Here is a 20351-nt window from a genome sequence, read left to right as displayed (position 1 = left end):
TTTGTCCAATCCAATAGGTAGTGTAATAGGTAATTTTCCAGATAAAGGGAAGGTCAGATACAAAACCAGTTATAGGCACAGCATTTTTAAGATTCTTTTATGGTGTTTAGAAAAGACCAAGGAGGGCTCTGTCCTGCACTTGGAGGAATTGGACCCATCTTGGCTAACATGATTAGGCTAAATCAAAATGAGAAAAGTAGCAATTTGAAAGTTGAAGGAAGGATGAACTGGTTAAAAAGTTGTATGTTTCTCTTTCATTGAATTTGATGTGTTGTATTTTCCTTATTGTTCAGTTCATAATATTTTCTAAGTTATACTGTGATTTCTCCTTTGACTCATGTGTTATTAAAAGTATATTGCTAATTTCCAAGTATTTGGGAATATTCTGGTTATCCGTTTTTGATTTCTAGTTTAATTCCATTGAGAACATACTCTCTATGATTTCAGTTCTTTTCAATTTATTGAGATGTGAATTAGTGTCCAGCATATAGTCTATTTTGGTGAATATTCCATGTTCAATTAAAAAGAAAAGTGTATCTTGCAGTTGTTGGATATATTATTCTATAAATGTCAAGTTAATTAATGGTCTTGTTCAAATCTTGTATATTTTGGGTGTGTGTGTGTTTATCTGTTTACCCTTCAGTTTCTGAGACAGGTGTGTTAAAATCCCCAGCTGTGATTATGACGTTGTCTATTTCTCCTTTTAGTTCTATAAATTTTTGCTGTATGTGTTTTGAAGTGTGTTCTTCAGTGCTTATGTTATTAGGTGCATACACATTTAGGATTGTTATGTCTTCTGGAAGAACTGATCCTTTCATTACTACCAAATTTAATACTTCAGATTTTTTTTTTGTAGTATTTGTCTCATAAGACATCTCATTTGTTTAAGTGACCATCTGGTTACCACCCTTGTCACTACACTGTAAAGTCCATTCTGTGCTTAACATAGTGCCTGGCACATTGTCATAGTAAGTGCCTATTAACTGTTTGTTGAACGAATGAAGGAACAGATGATATATCTAATGGGTGGAATTAGTGTGACTAATTGAATGAGCTGAGCTAAACCTTGGGATAAGTGGATTGATGCAGACCTGGAAGGGGCTTGCTACATATGCCTTATCCTTGTCTTTAGCCTGGTCCCGTTTCCATATTTTTATGAATATCTTGATGAAAATATAGCAACTACATTTACAAAACTTAAATTACTGGGTAGCTGATTTGAAAAGCATTTTATAATAGTAATATAAGAATAATGTAATATAGTCATTAAGAATACACATTTGAAGTTAGACTCTGGGTTTGAATACTGCTTTAACCACTTAAGATCTCTGAGACTTTGGACACGTTACTTCGCTTACATACTTCATTTTTCTCTTCTGTAAAATGGAAATAATAATGGTACCTATTTCTAAGTATTGTTTTAAAGACTGAATGAGTTGGTGGATGTTAATGCTAAGAAGAGTACCCGGTTCATTGTAGGACTTATCATCATCATCATCACACTCTTTATAATCATCCCCATCATAGAAAATGCATAAAATCTAGAAAAGTCTCAAGAAACTGGTCACATATGGTCCTGTCATCCAGAGATACTCTGTTAAAGTTTTATTGTTATTTCCTTCTCATGTGTATTCATAAGCATATAAATATGTATCATACACATATATACACACACATATGTGTACTCAGAGACCCATATCTGTGTGTATAAACAAAATTGCATAGTATGATTTATACTGTTTTATAAGTTGATGTGTTTACTCTCCACTCTATTAAGGGCATTTATAGGATATACCCAGCTTCTTTTAACCATTTCCTTATGTTAGAAATGTATGTTTTTTCCAGTAATTTGTTTTTTTAAACAAGGCTGTGATAAATACAATTTAAGTATTTATGTCTCTGATTGTTTCTTTAGTAGATTTTTCTCAAAAGAAAATGGAAGATAGTTTTAAAGGCTCTTCATAGATGCTTCTAAATTGACCTTCAAAACGTTTGACTGATTTATACTTCCACTACCCCCTCATCAATGTCAGAGTATTGTCTTAAGAAATACTTTTCCAATTTGTTACATCAAATAGATATTTCATTCTTGCTTTGAATGAATTTGTAAATACTTATTTAATTTCTTGTTGTTGTTTTTCAAAAATGTTTAAAGGGATATAGAGAAAATGTGGTTTCCACTCTTACTCTCTTTCTCCCTCTTCCCACCCTGCTCTTCAGGTTTGTCTTTGAGCTTTTTGTCTGCCTCTCCAGGGTTTCTTATGCACATATACACTCCTACTCCCCACCGACTCCCACCCCCTGCTGTGCACATTGTCTTGTTCCATTTCACCAAAAGAGCTGGCCTCTCTTGCAGAACAAGATGGTGTCGTCCTTTTAAACTATTTGTTTATTTACATTTTTTATATTTTTATACAATTTTTAAGGGTTCCTTTCCATTTACATTTATTACAGAATATTGGCTATATTCCCCATGTTGTATTGTACAAATACATCCTTGAGCCATTCTTTTTTTTTTTTTTTGCGGTACGTGGGCCTCTCACTGTTGTGGCCTCTCCCGTTGCGCAGCACAGGCTCCGGACGCGCAGGCTCAGCGGCCATGGCTCCCGGGCGCAGCCGCTCTGCGGCATGTGGGATCCTCCCGAACCGAGGCACGAACCCGCGTCCCCTGCATCGAACCCGCGTCCCCTGCATCGGCAGGCGGACTCTCAACCACTGCGCCACCAGGGAAGCCCCCTTGAGCCATTCTTAACATTCAATAGTTTGTTAAACTTTTTAAATGAAAAGTTTTAAATACACAGAGGAGTAGAAAGAATAGTATGATGAACACCCATATATCCTAGATTAAAACACTGTTAATATTTTATCATATTTACCTTGTCTAGATTTTGCTGAACCATTTTTAAGTAAATTATCAGCATTATGTTGCATCACTCCTAAATTCTTGAGTATTCATCTCCAACATATAAGCCCGTTCTCAATACTGTTATCATACCTAACAAAATTCAGAGTTTCCTAATGTAATGTAATCCCTGGTCAGTATTCACATTTCTCCAATTGTCCATGTCCTCAAATTGTCTTTCATAGCTGTTTTTTTTTTTTCCACATCAGGACTCAAACAAGGTTCACACATTGCATTTAGTTGTCATGTCACTTAAGGCACTTTAAAAAAAAATAATAATTAATTTTATTTTTGGCTGCATTGGGTCTTCGTTGCTGCGAGCGGGCTTTCTCTAGTTGCGGCAAGCCGGGGCTACTCTTCGTTGTGGTGCGCGGGCTTCTCATTGCGGTGGCTTCTCTTGTTGCAGAGCACGGGCTCTAGGCACGCGGGCTTCCGTAGTTGTGGCTCGCGGGCTCTAGAGCGCAGGCTCAGTAGTTGTGGTGCACCAACTTAGTTGCTCCGCGGCATGTGGGATCTTGCTGGACCAGGGCTCAAACCTGTGTTCCCTGCGTTGGCAGGCAGATTCTTAACCACTGTGCCACCAGGGAAGCCCCACTTAAGTCACTTTCAATCTAAAATATTCTTCTTCAGTTTATTTATTTTTTTCTTTTCAATGACAGTGACCTGAGGAAATGACTGGGCCAGTGGTCTTTTAGGGTGGCCCACGTTCTGGATTTGTTTGGTAGTTCCTTCTCAACGTTGCTTAACTTGCGTCTTTATTCCCTGAATTTTCTATACATCAGAAGTTAAACCTAAAGTCTTAATTAGATTCAGGTTAAACATTTTGAATACTTTGTAAGTATTTGACTACTTTGTAAGTGGTAGATGATGTCAAGGAGGCACATAATTCTGGATTGTCTTATTATTACTGTTACTAAGTGGCAATGACCAGATCTTGCTCTTGTAAAGTTAGGTCTTTCCCACTGCAACTATCAAGTAATATGTGGAGTGATGATTTTGTACCATATAAATATCCAGTTTCCCACCAGTGTTTCACCTCATGGTTTAAGCGTGCATTGATGATCCTTGCCTGAAGCAGTTATTCTGTTGGTGCTTGCAATATAATTTTTATTACTATAACAATGAGCATCTCTTAGCTTTGTAGGCTGTTTGCATGTCTTACTTTGTGAATTGCCTATTTGCATCTTTGCTAATTTTTTTCTGTTGAAGTGACTATCCTTTTAATGATTTGTGACAGTTTTCTTTTAATATGTTAAGAGTATTTTCCTTTTACTTCTTAATATGTCAGTAAGACGATACATGAGACATTAAGTATATCATAGCAGCATGAATTTTGGTAGGTTCCAGTAGATGCTAACTGAGATCTGCTTTCTTCTATGCTTTGTTTTAGAGGTTTTCATATCTAATTTCAACTAATTATGTGAGATAGGCATCATTATTTAGGTCTTGTTTTTCAGATGAAGAAACTGAACTTAAGAAAGTTTAAGCACTTTACTCAGGTTACCTCGTGAATAAATGGTGACATAAGAATAAATGTAAAGATGGGACAAAATAACTAACTCTTAAGTGAAGGATGGAAGGAAGAGGAGGCTTAATAGCAGCATGTGCAAAAAGTAAATAGGGGTGTTAGCTGAGGATAAATTCAAGGACGTCAATAATGTAATGTAGTTACCATAAGAGCTACTGTCATCCTGGGCTTCATAGAAGTACAGTATCTAGAATAAAGGAAATGACAGTTCATCTTGTTCTTTGCTTGTCAGGCTGTAACTGAAACTTCATATTTTACTCTGAGCACTGTGCTTCAAGAGGGAGTGAGACAAACTAGAACATATTTAGAGGGGAGCTTCCTTGTTGCATGAGAAATGATTGTAGACTATTGTCCTGTGAAGTAAGTAATTAGGACCTATGTGATAATTGTCCTAAAAAGCTGCCATGTGGAGGAAAGAAAAGACATTATTTGTGTGGTCTCATGTTGAAGATCTGGGACCAATGAGGAAAAGTTATAGGGAGAAAGATTTTAACTCAAGAAGTAAAAGATATGGGCTTCCCTGGTGGCGCAGTGGTTGAGAATCTGCCTGCCAATGCAGGGGACACAGGTTCGAGCCCTGGTCTGGGAGGATCCCACATGCCGCGGAGCAACTAGGCCCGTGAGCCACAACTACTGAGCCTGCGCGTCTGGAGCCTGTGCTCCGCAACAAGAGAGGCCGCGATAGTGAGAGGCCCGCGCACCGCGATGAAGAGTGGCCCCCGCTTGCCACAACTAGAGAAAGCCCACGCACAGAAACGAAGACCCAACACAGCAAAAATAAATAAATTAAAAAAAAAAAAGAAGTAAAAGATATGATAGCTGGTATGAGAATATTTAGGAGGTGATGAATTAGAGGAATTGGAAAACAATATCCTATAATGACTTGGCAGTGATAGCATAGGGGAGATTTAAAAATAGGGTAGGTGCTTGGATCAAAAGACAATCAATTAGGACTTCCCTCATGGCACAGTGGTTAAGAATCCGCCTGCTAATGCAGGGGACACGGGTTTGAGCCCTGGTCCGGGAAGATCTCACATGCCGCAGAGCAACTAAGCCCGTGCGCCACAACTACTGAGCCCGCGTGCCACAACTACTGAAGCCGTGCGCCTAGAGCCTGTGCTCCGCAACAAGAGAAGCCACCGCAGTGAGAAGCCCTTGCACTGCAACGAAGAGTAGCCCCCGCTTGCCACACCTAGAGAAAGCCTGCATGCAACAACGAAGACCCAACGCAGCCAAAAAAAAAAAAAAAGACAAAGACAATCAATTTAATAGGAAATTTCAATACAGCATCATAAGAGTTGATGTTAGGGATACTTATTGTACCCTGAAAGGCTATAGGAAGGACATTTAACTTACACAGCCTTGTAATAGGAATTGTAGTCAGGGAAGTCTTCATAGCGTTGTTACTGAATTAGTGAATTGAATTAGTGAATTAATGAGTTAATGAATTGAGTCTTTAAGTAAGAGTGAGCCAAGTGAAGAAAGGTGGAGTCCTGTCATACTTATTTAACATTACAAAATCTAGGTTTCTCTTTACTATAACTCTGTAAGAAGACACAATTGAATTTTGGTATAGTTCTATTATTTTCTGTGTAAAAGCATTTATAAAATTATATCACATTTAAAAACAACTTTATTAGTTAGACTTTTTTGAGCCCTAGGCAGGTAGTGAAGAGAGATTATTACGTGTCAGCATCCACACCCCCTGGTACCCTACTAATTTGCATCTTTGCGTCCACTTACCTCTTCTCTGCCATATTTAAAGAGAGCTACTTTGATCTCTGTTTCTCTCACACACTTTTTCTGTTGAGATTCCCTTTAGCTAAACAGCAATAAACTCCCTGCCTATATACAAAAAATATATAATTTTTCTTTTGTACCTACACTGGATGCATTGTAGTTTGCATTATTTATCTTTCCAGGAATGCTTTGTGTGGAAAGCTTCAATGTGAGAATGTACAAGAAATGCCTGTATTTGGAATTGTGCCTGCTATTATTCAGACTCCTGGGAGAGGCACCAAATGTTGGGGTGTGGATTTCCAGCTTGGGTCAGATGTTCCCGATCCTGGCATGGTGAATGAAGGCACCCGATGTGGCGTTGGAAAGGTAATCATAATGTTTTCTAAAACAAAGTAAAATTTTAAAAATTAAAAAAATCATTATATAAAGCTAGTGGTTCTTTTCTGGGTATAAAAGAAATCTCTGTTTATTGTAGAGATTTGGGAAAATAGAAAGCTACCAAGAATAAAAATAAGAACAGCTATACCTCCTGATGATTTATAGCCATATAATGCTTTCTTTTTTAAAAAAAATTTTTATTGCAGTATAGTTGATTTACAATGCTGTGTTAGTTTCATATAATGCTTTTTTTAACTTCAGAAATGATCAGTTTTCATCATGGTCACTGGATCTGCTTAGATTAGAGTATTCATTATCTGCATCTCATTGGATAATTTCCACAATTTCATTAAAGAAACTTCTGCATCCATTAAAAAAGAAACAACTATAATTCTATTATCCCGATTTCTTCATTGGGGTCATATATTATAACCTGTGTTTTCTATGTTGTAATATACTGGGCATATCCCCCCCTCCCCATCAATGTGCTGTAATTTATTAGCCAGGCTGCTATTACTGGGATTTCCAGGATTGTGTGTGTGTGTGTGTGTGTATGCATGTATGTGTGCATGCATCCGTGTCTTTATACTAGAAATGTCATAGCGCTTGTCCTGCCCATGCATCCTGCTACCCTGGCCACAGCTGTTTTGATCCAGCGTTAGCCAAGAGTTAGCTGCTGACTTACTACCAGCGGTCCCGGATGAGAGGAGCTAGGCCTAATTCCTTTTTTGGGGGGGAATATATAAGTAAAGAAAGGTAGTTAAGAGTAGCGCTGAAACTACGAATTCTTTGAGAGATAGCATGATGTAGGAGGAGGGCTAGAAGGGTTATGGTGAGCTTCAGCTATGTACAAGAGACAGAGGGAGCAGGATTGTTGAACAAGTTGAAGAAACCAACTCATAGGAGAATAGAGGAGGGGAGAGCGAACACAATCAATTGATTATGTGGGACACATGAAAAAGACAGAGGGACCTGCAAGTTACCTCAGTTTCTACCAAGTTTTCAGTTCCAATTCTGTTGCCCCTCACTTCTTACCAAAAAGACCCTGGTATTCTTGTGCCTGCCCTTGCCACGCCATAAACTCAACTGCTGCAGTTACTATAAACAATGCTGAGGTAAATGGCTTTCTAAAAAATTTCACAAAATCCTGATTATTTTCTGAGGTTAAATTACTATAAGGGGGTGTGTACTTTTAAGGTTTTAGATATAGTTTTGCCAAATTTCTCTTTAGAAAAGTATTTATTAGTTTATCTTCCAAGCAGTTTTCAATAATAAATGTTTTAACTCTATATCCTAGTCAGGATTAGGTGCTATTGTTTTTAAACTTTCATTTGGTAATTTTCTTTTTATTCTTTCTCGATTATTAGTGATGTTGAATTTTTTTGTCTCCATATATTTATTCCTTCTTTTGTGATTTGCTTGTCGATGTTATTTGTTCATTTAAAAATTGATGTGTTTTTCTTATTGATTTTAAAGAACTTTAACTTATGTCATATAAGATGTAATACGTGTAATATATTTGCCCAGTTATTACTTGCCTCTTCCTTTTGTTTTTAGTATTTTTTGCCATGTTTACATTTTTATGTAAACAAATCTATTATTCCTTTCCTTTATGGTTTCCAACTTTACTTACATGTTTTACAAGACTTTCTTAGTATAGTATCAGAGCATTATTTTCTAGTAGATTTTTAATTTTTTTTAATACTTAACTCTTTAATCCAGGGGAATATGGAGTGTATAGTATGAGGTTGGCATTCTTCTTTTTTTCCTTTTTCATTTTATTCATTCAGAGATGATGACTATATGCTGATTTCTAATGTTACATTTTTTCAGAATGGTTTGTTATTTGCCATCACCTCAATTATAATCTCTCTTTTAATCTGAAATCTTATTTAAATTACTTATTAAATTTTCACATATACTTGGGCTTGATTTCTGCTTTTTCTCTTAATGTCCACTGATTGGTCTGATACTCGTGTCAGTATTGCCTTCTTTTAGTTTTTGTCAGTTTTATAATATATTTTTATTATCTGGTCATACAAATGCCCCCTCATTCTTTTTTCATAGTTTTCTTGGCTATTAATATTCATTTATTATTCCAGATGAACTTGAGATCATTTTGTCAAGGTACAAAAAAAAGTTTTTAAATAAAAGCGCATTGGAATTTTGGTTGGGATCAAATCAAATTTATAAATTTGTAATGGGGAAAAGTGACATCTTTACATTATTCAGTCTTCCCATAGAAGAACATGGTATGTCTCTCGATTTTTTGGGGGGGGTCTTATTTTAAAGATTTAATTATAAAGGTCCTTTTTATTTTTTGTTAGTTTTATTCCTAGGTATTTTATATTTTTATTGTTATTATGAATAGCCTCTTATTATGTTTTCTAATTTGTTATGTTACATTTTCTAATTGGTGTTTATTGATAAGAGAAACTGTTTTGTTTATATTTTTACTGGCTATTATTGATGTTCAGAAAAATATATTCACTTGTATATATTTATTTTGTTACCAGCCATATACTTAGTGTCACATATTTTTATTGTTGATTGTATTAAAATTTTCTAGGTAAACAATCATCTGTAAATGATAGAAAGTTGATTTCCTTTCTGATACTTACAATTTGGATTTATTTTCTTGTGTAATTGCAATGATAGAGCTTTCAGGATAATTTTAAATAATAATGATAATAGTGTACTTCTTTGTCTTCTCCCTAACTTGACTGGGAATGCATCTAGCCTTCCAAGGTTATATATGATTTTGGCTATTGGCTTGGGGTAGGTAGTATTTTTCATTTAATGGAGAATTGTTTTAGTTGTGATTAATAAGAATAAAAGAACAAATAGATTAAAAATTTTATAAGTAGTTTTTTCAACAGCTATTTTAATAATCACTACATCTTTTCCTTTGACTTATTAATGTGCTGGGTTATACTGATAAATTCCTCAACATTGAATTGTCTTTACATTCCGGGAGCAAATACTGGTAATGTAGATTTATTCCTGGATTCTGTGTGCTGGTGAATATACTTTTATATTTCTGAAGCTGTATACTTAGGCTTTTTTAATTTATGAAATTTTACTCTGTGGATTATAGTCAGTACTCTTAAATCTCACAAAAACTCAGCTAAAACTGAATTAAAGCATAGCAGGAAATTTACTGATTCAAACCACAGAATCAAATAAAGAGCTTTGGAACCCAGAATCTGAGATAATGTCCCTGTAGTTCTTTTCCTGTATCTTCCATTTCTTCTTCTCCCTTGTTGATCCCCTCTCCGCCCACCCCCACCAAGCCCAGCTTTATTGAGATACAATCAATATGTAATATTGTGTAAGTTTAAGGTACACAATGTGATGATTTGATACACATATATATTGTGAAATAATTACTGCAATAAGGTTAATTAACACATCTGTCACCTCACATAAATAGAACTTTTTTTTGTGGTGAGAACATTTAAGATTTATTCTCTTATTACCAACTTTCAAGTATATAATACAGTATTGTTCACTATAATACAGTATTGTTCACTGTATAATTCACTATGCTGAATATTAGATCCTCAGGACTTGTTCATCTTATAACTGGAAGTTTGTACCCTTTGACCAGTGACTCCCCATTTCTCCCCTTCCCTGGCCCCTGGCAACCACCCTTCCACTCTCTGTTTCTGAGTTCAGCTTTTTAAAAGATTCCACATATAAGTGAGATCATATGGTATTTTTCTTTCTCTATCAGACTTATTTCTCTTAGTCTGAATGCCCTGAAGGTCCATCCATGTTGTTGCAAATGGCAGGATTGGTTGTTCGGGAATGTGTTGTTTAATTTCCATATTTTTGTGAATTTTCCAGTTTTCTTTCTGTTACTGATTTCTAATTATACCACTGTGGTCAAGATAGAGACCAGATGGGATTTCAATCTTCTTAAGTCTTGCTCTGTGGCCCAGCATATGATTTATCTTGTGGAATGGATACATACAGAATACCAAATATGTATTCTGCTGCTGTTGCATGGAATGTTCTGTCTATGTCTTTTGGTCCCTTTTGGTCTGTAGTGTTCTTCAGGTCTGTTTCCTTATTACATTTCTGTCTGGATCATCCATCCAATATTAAAACTGAAGTCCCCTATACTATTATTATATTGTTGTCTATTTCTCCCTTTAGTCCTGTTATTTGCATTAAATATTAGATGCTCCAATGTAGGGTGTATATATACTTATAATTGTTATATCCTCTTGATGAATTGACCCCTTTATCACTATGCAATGACCTTCTTTGTCTCTTGTGATTGATTTTGACTGAAAGTCTATTATATGTGATACAAGTGTAGCTACTTCTGCTCTCTTTTGGTTACCATTTGCATAGAATACCATTTTCCATCTCTTTACTTTCAACCTATGTATGTCCTTAAAGCTAAAGTGAGTCTCTTGTTGGCAACATATTGTTAGATCTTGATTTTTTAATCCATTCAACCACTTTGTGTCTTTTGATATGGGAATTTAGTTCATTTATGTTTAAAGTATTTAATTATTGATAGGTAAAGACCTACTGCCTGTCAGTTTGTTAAGTGTTTGTTGACTGTTTTTTAGTTCTTTTGCCCCTCTCTGTCTTCTTTTGTGATTAATTTTTTTGTAGTGCATGTTTTAATTCCTTTCTCTTTATCTTTTGTGTTTAAGTTTTTTCCCTTTGTGGTTACCATGAGGCTTACATAAAATATTTTATAGCTATAACAGTCTATTTTAAGCTGATAACAACTTACCTTCAATTATATACACAGCTCTACACTTTTACTTCTCCTTTCCTTGTATTTTATGCTATTGATGTCATACTTTACATCTTTTTATATTGTGCATCCATTAACAAATTATTGTACCTATAGTTATTTTTTTCATCATTTTTTCTTCCATTTTTATTGAGATATAATTGACGTACAGCACTGTATATGTTTAGGGTGTACAGCATAATGGTTTGACTTACATACATCATAAAATGTATCACAGTAAGTTCAGTGAACATCCATCATCTCATATAGATACAAAATTAAAGAAATACTTTCTTCTTGTGGTGAGAACTCTTAGGGTTTACTCTTGTAACAACTTTCCTATGTAACACACAGCAGTGTTCATTACATTAATCGTGTTGGACATTCATCCCTAGTACTTACTTATCTTATAACTAGAATTTGTACCTTTTGACCCCCTTCATCCAGTTCTCTCTCCCCCGAACCCCACCTCTGGTAACCACAAATCTGATCTCTTTTTCTATGAGTTTGTCTGTTTGTGTTTTGAAGTATAGTTGACCTATAAAACTATGTTAGTTCCTAGCGCACAACAGGGTGATGCAATACTTTCAATTGTTACGAAATTATCAGCATGATAGCTCTGGTTACCGTCACCATACAAACATATTATGTTATTATTGACTATATTCCCCTTGCTGTACATTTCATTCCCATGCCTCATTTGGAGTTTGTGTCTCTTAATTTCCCTCACGTATTTCACTCATTCCCCCACCTTCTTCCCCTCCGGCAACCACCTATTTGTTCTCTTTATCAGTGACTCTGTTTCTACTTTCTTATGTTTGTTCATTTGTTTTGGTTTTTAGGTTACACATATAAGTAAAATCATATGGTATTTGTCTTTCTCTGTCTGAGTTATTCCACTTCGCATAATACCCTCTGGGTCCATCCGCGTTGTTGCAACATTCTTATTATGGCTGAGTAATATTTCATTGTATGCATGTGTATGTGTGCGTGTGTGTGCATGTGAACATAGGGGTGCATATATCTTTTTAAATTAGTGTTTTTGTTTTATTTGTAAAACTACCCAGAAGTGAAACTTCTGGGTCATATAATAGTTCTATTTTTAATTTTTTGAGGGACCCCCATATTGTTTTCCATAGCAGCTGCACCAATTTATATTCTCACCAACAGTGCACAGGAGTTCCTTTTTCTCCACATCCGTGGCAACACTTGTCATTTATTGTCTTTTCGATAATAGCTATTCTGACAGGTGTGAGGTAATATCTCATTGTGGTTTTGATTTGCCCGTTTCCCTGATGATTAGTGATGTTGAGCATCTTTTTATGTGATGCCTGTTGGCCATCTGAATGTCTTCTTTGGAAAAATGTCTATTCAGATTCTCTTCTCATTTTTAAATCAGGTGGTTTGTTTTTTGGATGTTGAGTTATACGAGTTTTGTGTGTGTGTGTGTGTGTGTGTGTGTATGTGTATTTTGGATAATTCACCCCTTATCAGGTATATCATTTGCAAATATCTCTCCCATTCAGTAGATGACCTTTTCATTTTGTTGATGGTTTCCTTTGCTATGCAAAAGCTTTTTAGTTTGCTGTAGTTCCATTTGTTTTCCTTCCCTCAGGAGACATATCCAAAACAATATTATACCTTTAGTTACTTTTGATTTTTTTTAAAACTTTTATACTCGACATAAAGTGATTTACACACCATCATTACCGTATTAGAATATTCTGATTTTGACTATATATTTACCTTTACCAATGAGTTTTATAGTTTTTTATGTTTTCATATTGTTACTTAGTATCCTTTCATTTCAACTTGAAGAAGTCTCTTTATCATTTCTTGTAAGGAAGGTCTAGTGGTGATGAAATCCCCTAGCTTTGTTTGTCTGGGAATGTCTTTAACTTTGCATTTCAGAAGGACAGGTTAGTACTTGTGGTTGGCAATTTTTTTCACTCAGTACATTGAATATATCATCTCAATCTCTCTTGGCTTGCAAGGTTTCTTTAGAAAAATCCACTGATAGCCATACTGGGCTGCTGGTGGATTTCCCTAATATGGGATGAGTCATTTTTCTCTTGCTACTTTTAAAATTCTCTCCTTGTCTTTAACTTTTAACATTTTGATTATTGATTATAATGTGTCTCAGAGCAATCTTCTTTGGGTTGACCTTGCTTGGGGTCCTGTGAGCTTCCTGTACCTGAATGTCCATATTCTCCCAAGGTTTCAGAAGTTTTTTGCTATTAATTCTTTTTTTTTTTTTTTTTTTTTAATTTTTGGCTGCATTGGGTCTTCGTTGCTGTGTGCAGGCTTTCTCTAGTTGCGGCGAGTGGGGGCTACTCTTCATTGCAGTGTGCGGGCTTCTCATTGCGGTGGCTTGCTGTGGAGCATGGGCTCTAGGCATGCGGGCTTCAATAGTTGTGGTGAGTGGGCTCAGTAGTTGTGGTGAGTGGGCTCTAGAGTGCAGGCTCAGTAGTTGTGGCTCACAGGCTCTAGAGTGCAAACTCAGTAGTGGTGGCACACGGGCTTAGTTGCTTCGCAGCATGTGGGATCTTCCCGGACCAGGGATTGAACCTGCGTCCCCTGCATTGGCAGGCGGATTCTTAATCCCTGCACCACCAGGAAGTCCCTGCTATTAATTCTTTAAATTTTCTTTCTGCCCCTTTCTTCCTTCTCTTTCTGGGACTCCCATGATGCGAATGTTTGTTTCCTTGATGGTGTCCCGTAATTCACATTGGCTTTCTTCACTCTTTTTTATTCTTTTTTTCTTTTTGTTTCTCTAATGGGCTAATTTCAAGTGATCTGTCTTTGAGTTCACTGATTCTTTCTCCTGGGTGATTAAGTTGGTTGTTGAAGCTCTCTGCTGAATTTTTCATTTCTGTCATTGTATTCTTCTGTAGGGTTTCTTTTTGGTCACTTTTACAGGTTCCTATTTCTTTATTAAACTTCTCATTATGTTCATTCATTGTTTTCCTGATTTTGCTGGGTTGGCTACCTGTGTTCTCTCACATTTCATTCAGTTCCTTAATGATGATTATTTTGAGTTCTTTATCAGGCAAACTATAGATCTTCATTCTTTGGGGTCATTTATTGGAACTTTATTAGTTTCTTTTGGTGTTGTCATATTTGCTTGATTCTTCCATGTAACCTTGCATTGGTGCCTGTGCATTTGAAGGAGCACCAGTCTTTACAGACTGGTTTCAGCTGGTAAACACCTCCTGTCTGTGCTGTGTGCTGATGGGATTACCTCTGGGATCTCAGTCTGCCTGGTTTGGAGCTGGTTACAAAGCTGTTTCTGGATGTGCAGCAGGGCCTGCAGTTGGTGAACTTTTTATCACAGACTTGGTAGGGCATGGGTGCTAACTGGTCCCTGGGTGGACTGAACTTCCTCCAGTACCTTTTTCAGGAGGTGGCCCCAGGACAGGGGTCTGCCTCAGGGTCCACAGTTGGGTCCTTAAACAGCAGGTCTATTACCAGTTGCATAGATGGGTGGGGCTCTCATCAGGTACCTAAGAGGGCTGCTGTCTGTTCATTAATCGGGTCCCTGGATGGGCAGGACTACCCCGGGACTGTGACTGAGATTGGCTGGAATGAAATCTCAGAGCTGTTTCAGATTCCACAGCCAAAACTGAAGTCTGTAGGCCTAGTTCTTGAGGCATGGATGTGCATGTCCCCAGCCAGGTCCTTGGACGTGCTGGGCTGCTTCCTGACTGTGGCTTGAGGGTCTGGAGCTGAGTGTAGCACCAGTTCAGGATCTCATTAGGCACAAACATGAGTATCTCCTTTCTAGTGTCTCTACATATAAGGGCACTAATCCCATTGGACCAAGGCTTCACCATCATGACTTCAACAAACCTTAATTACACATCTTCAGATACCATCACATGTGGATTAGGGCCTCAACATATGAATTTTGAGGGGAACACAATCACTGAGTCTGTAACAGACGGCCACTAGAATGGACTTTAGTTAATTAAAGTTGGATAGTCATTCCTGCCTCATTGCCCACGTAGCTTTTGCTGTTGAGTCGTGCATTGTACTCGGTGTGCTAAAGTCTGGTTTACCTCAATATTGGTACATTTCAGTTGTTTTGGGTTGATTATTCTTGGTTTGGGCATAAGGAAGAAATATTGGTCAGGGTTCTCCAGAGAAACAGAACCAAAAGGGCGTGTGTGTGTGTGTGTGTGTGTGTGTGTGTGTGTGTGTGTGTGTGTGTTTATATATATAAGGCTTTTTATGAGGAATTAGCTTACACAATTATGGAAGATAAGAAATCCCAAGATCTCAGTGGGCAAGTTGGAGACCCAGAAGAGCTGATGGTGTAGTTCCAGTTCAAAGGCTAGCGGGTTTGAGTCCCAGAAAGAGTTATGATTCGGTTTGAGTCCAGAGGCAGGAAAAAACCAATGCCCACCTAGAGGGCAGGCAGGTAGGAGAAATTCTCTTTTATTTGGAGGAGGGTCAGCCTTTTCATTTTATTCAGACCATTAACTGATTGGACGAGACCAACATACGGACAATCTGCTTTACTCATTTGATCAACTTATGTATTAAGCACATCCAAAAACATCCCACAGAAACATCTAGAATAATATTAGATCAAATATCTAGGCACTCTGTGGCCCGGTCAAGTTGATACATGAAATTAACCATCACAGGTCCACACCTTGTCAGCTTGGTGTCCATATGCATCTCCTTAAACCATACATAATCTCCAAGACAAAAACAATCTTCAAAACAATCTTGAAGACAATAGCACAGTCATAATTCTGCCTAACATGGTAGAAAAACTGTGTACAACCATTGTATCCTGCTTACAACCGAAAATGAACTACTTTGAAGAGGAGATAAAATCTTTGGCCATTGTTTACTTTTCTTAATATCCTGTAACTTAAATCCTGTGATGTAAAGTTAACAATACTTAAAGTCAATACATTGTGAGTTACCTAAGGAACTAAGAGAGAGAAGAAAAAGATATTTGATACACATATACACACAAGCATATCATAACAAAATAAGGAGGAAATACTCATGATAATTACAGTTTTTGTTTCTGTAATATAGTTATAGCTGCTATTTTTAACTACCTTCTTCCCTACTAATTCTGTATTCTCTTTGCCTTCAGCAAGGACCTCAGCTGATTATGGTTCTTTACTTGGCAGGATGCCCTAAACCTTCATTCCCGAAGGCTCTGGGCTATTAGTAGTCCTGCCAGGATTGGGTTGTTGTAGTTTTCTATTGGTCTTTATCACAGGGTATGATAATATTAAGAAATGCCCTAAGGGATCTCCTGTATTCCAGACATACTCTTCCTTACTACCATTGTGGAGTAGCAGTCCAATTTCCCCTTGGGAGTCAGGATCAGTCACCCCAGCCTACAGTAACTCCCTTCTTTGTTTATTCAGAGACATGAACTTAACTGGAAGTCTTAACTTCCAGTTCAGTGGCGTCACTGTTGTGTCTCCTGATGGAAGCATAACTCCCTCTAGAGCTAAGACTTCTAGGCCAACAGAGCATAAGGTCCTGGGAGCAGTAAGCAAACATTTTGCTAGTGGGTCACAAGGAGAAATAGTAAATGGTGCCACTGCACTTCCACCCCTTCATTCCTGGACCCGTGGCTCCTGGCGCCCTCTGTCTCATATAGGTGGACACATAAAAGTAATCATCACAGTCAGTTATTACAAGTTATGAAGTTCAGAGTGAAAATGTGAATTGGAAAAAAAATCTGTAAAAGATGGTGGATTGTAATATTCATTTATCCTGTTTGCCTTGCCAATATCTCTCAAAATATAAAGAAACAAATTAGGGAATAGATTCCAAAGTTTGAAGTATATGAGATTTCATCAGTAGATAAAAACTTCAACACGTTTTGAAACTGAAAGAGGAGAGAAAGTATTGATAGTTTGACTGAGTAGTGGGACCTACAACTTACAGTGCAGACTGATAGGGTGTGAACAAAGAGCCTGTATCTTAGTCTGGCAGAACCCTAAACAGATTGGTGATTTGGAAACAGTGGTTATAGCTGAGAGGAGTTGGTGGAGGGAGGCATGGTATTGAAAATGGACTTAAATTTATTCTGCCAATGGAGAGGCTAGCTCTTCTGTCTGTCTGCTTCTCCTATCTTGTCAACAAAGCATCAGCAACCAGTTGCCTGTTCCCCTGGGAACAGGTTGGAGATGAGAAGATAAGATATTTTTGATATTATTTGGTCATCCTCCTAGGAGATATCTGTCTCCCTGTCCTAACCTTAGTATACTGTTCTCCTTCATGCATGTATAACTGGACTATAGATGGATTGTTACATAAACTTGGACAATTCTATGAGGAAGCTGAACAAAAAGACTGAAACAGAAAAATGAGAGAGAAGCTAAAAGCCTGCAAGGATCAACTAAAGATTTTAAAATCCAACTAATTTAAATCTCTAATTTAGAGAAAGAAAACAATGAAGCGAACTTGTGTCAGAGTACTTGTGAAGAATAGCTTCCAGAGACAAACCCCTGGCCCCCCCAAAACAAACAAAGGTCACATATAAAGGGATGAGATTGAGAATTGAAATCTGGGAACCAAGGGAGCAACACATTCATGTTTCCGAAAGATTCTCAACCTAGAATTCTATACACAGCCTAAGTAGCAATGAAGTGAGAGAGCACAATAAAAACATTTTAGACAATGTATCGTTTCAAATTTTCTTTTCAGAAAATTTATCTTTATTTATCCTGTCTTAGGAAATCATCTAACACAATGTTCTAACAAATGAGGAAGTACACCAAAAAGAGAATTATAGTCTAGGACACAGAAAAATGTCAAAGAGAAATTCTAAAATTGCAGCTATGTACCAGGCCAGTAGAGAAATCAATTTAGATTGGAGCAAGTGGACCCTGCAGGGAGGTTTCTAGAGAAAGAGGGAACTTGAAAGAGGAAAGGACATGAGAACTTTCTTTTTTTCTTTCTTTCTTTTTTTTTTTTGTGAAGAGATTGAATACTGATATGACAAAGGCCAGTTGTATAAGAAGAAAGACAAGTATTAGCTGTAGTAAAAACAAAAGCTATATAAGAAGGAAAATACACTCTTAGTAACTCGCTTTGAAATCAACAGTGTTTTGTCCTAATTGTTGGCAAGGGATATTTATTCCCTTCTTTATTGTTTCCTTCTGGAGGAACTTCCATGATAATAACATTCCCAGGCTTTTAAGTGACTGGGAGGTGAGAAGAGGCTGGGAGAGTGGCACTTAAGACTCTCAGAGGATATTAAAGGAATGCAGATCCTACTGTGAGGTGGACTCCATCAAGAAGCCCACCCATGAGCGTCTGGGGATGCTTTGCCTGCAGATCCCCCCAAGTGGCCAACAGGCACCTCCAGCTTGCTGCATGCCTTACCCAGACACCCTTCACCCTGTGGCCAGCACTCTACCTGCCCTCCCAACAGTGGTGCAAGAGTGAGCTTTTGCAGACAGCTAGTGAGCATGTGCAGAGAGCCAGCTAGAATCTGCTGGCCAGAGAGGGAACGCAGATTTGAGCTCCAGCTTTGGAAAGGGTTGTCAGCACTTGGCTTGTATGTTGCAGGATTGAGAGAAGAGAATAGGCTTAAGAATTCTTCCCTAAGAGGGAGCAAGAAGTATGGAGCAGGCATGTCCTAGAGAATCTGAGAAAGCCTCAGAATCCCTAGCAGGACTGAAAGTAGGTATTTCTCTCATAAAGGTAGTTAGTAAAGACTGGAGGAGTTGACTGCTACTTCAGATGTGAAGAGAGTAATGCAGAACTTCCAGGAACATGAAAAGTCAAGCAAAGATGACAACACCAAAGGATCACAGTAATCTTCCAGTAACTGATCCCAAAGACATGATGATCTGTAATGTACCAATAAAGAATTCAAAGAGCTGTTTGAAGGATGCTCAATGAACATAGAAAAGACAATTTAATGAGATCAGGAAAGCAATGCATGAACAAAATGACAAGTTTAACAAAGAGATAGAAATCATAAAAAAAGAACCAAACAAATTCTGGAGCTGAAGAATATAATGGATGAAATGAAAAAAAATATAATAGCATCAACCTTAGAATGCATGAAGCAGAAGAAAGAATCTGTGAGCTGGAAGATAGGAACTTTGAAATGATCCATTCAGAGGAAAAGAATAACAGAAGAATGAAAAAGCATGAAGGAAGCTGATGTGATCTATGGCATAACATCAAAAGAAGCAATTTGTGAATTATTGAGTTCCAGAGTAAACTAGGGAGAAAGGGGCAGAAAGCTCATTTAACAGAATGATGGCTGAGAACTTCCCAAAGCTGAGGAGAGAATTGGATATCCAAGTTCGTGAAGCAAATGGGTCATCAGACAAGTTCAACTGAGAGATCTTCTTCAAGACACATTATAATAAATCTGGCAAAAATTAAAGAAAAAGAATTAAAGAAAATGCAGCAAGAAAACGGAAACTTGCAACTTACAAAGGAAACTGCACAAGGCTATCAGTGGATCTCTCAGCAGAAATCTTACAGGCCATATTCATATTCATTTATTCTTCTTAGTCCATATTCATATCTTTCTGTTTTTCTGTTGGGTTATCTTTGTTATTGTTTTTACAGGCTCCTCTTATATAAAGAATATTAACTGATAGTTATGTCTGTTGTAAATATTTTTTTCCAGTTTGTCATTTGTTTTGCCATAAAAAATTAAAATATCATGGAATCATTTCAATTTTGTCTCTTAAAAAGAATGTCTGTATATGAATTAGTTTCATAATTAGTCATGATATTGGAAGACAGGTTTTGTCTTGTCACAAAGTATCTTTTTATTCTTATTTTGGAAAGAATTTTAAAAATTAACGTGAGTGTCAAATTTTATCAAATGCTTTTTTTTTTTTTTTTTTTTTTTGCGGTACACGGGCCTCTCACTGCTGCGGCCTCTCCCGTTGTGGAGCACAGGCTCCAGACACGCAGGCTCAGCGGCCATGGCTCACGGGCCCAGCCACTCCACGGCATGTGGGATACTCCCGGACCGGGGCACGAACCCGTGTCCCCTGCATCAGCAGGCAGACTCTCAACCACTGCGCCAC

General features: G+C 37.3%; 1 protein-coding gene across 2 annotated transcripts in view; it reads left to right on the top strand.

The window, feature by feature from the left end:
• ADAM9 (ADAM metallopeptidase domain 9) overlaps nt 1–20351 on the top strand; it is a 103163-nt gene that overhangs the window by 64352 nt on the left and 18460 nt on the right. For both annotated transcript variants that reach the window (XM_060136455.1, XM_060136454.1), the window contains one exon: nt 6353–6536. In XM_060136455.1, the coding sequence (XP_059992438.1) occupies nt 6353–6536 (184 nt within the window). The remainder of the gene's footprint in view (nt 1–6352; nt 6537–20351) is intronic.

This window comes from Lagenorhynchus albirostris, chromosome 21, assembly GCF_949774975.1.
Source record: "Lagenorhynchus albirostris chromosome 21, mLagAlb1.1, whole genome shotgun sequence".
Lineage (NCBI taxonomy): Eukaryota > Metazoa > Chordata > Mammalia > Artiodactyla > Delphinidae > Lagenorhynchus > Lagenorhynchus albirostris.
The sequence above is the reverse complement of the archived record's forward strand: the minus strand, read 5'-3'. Positions and strand labels throughout refer to the sequence as shown.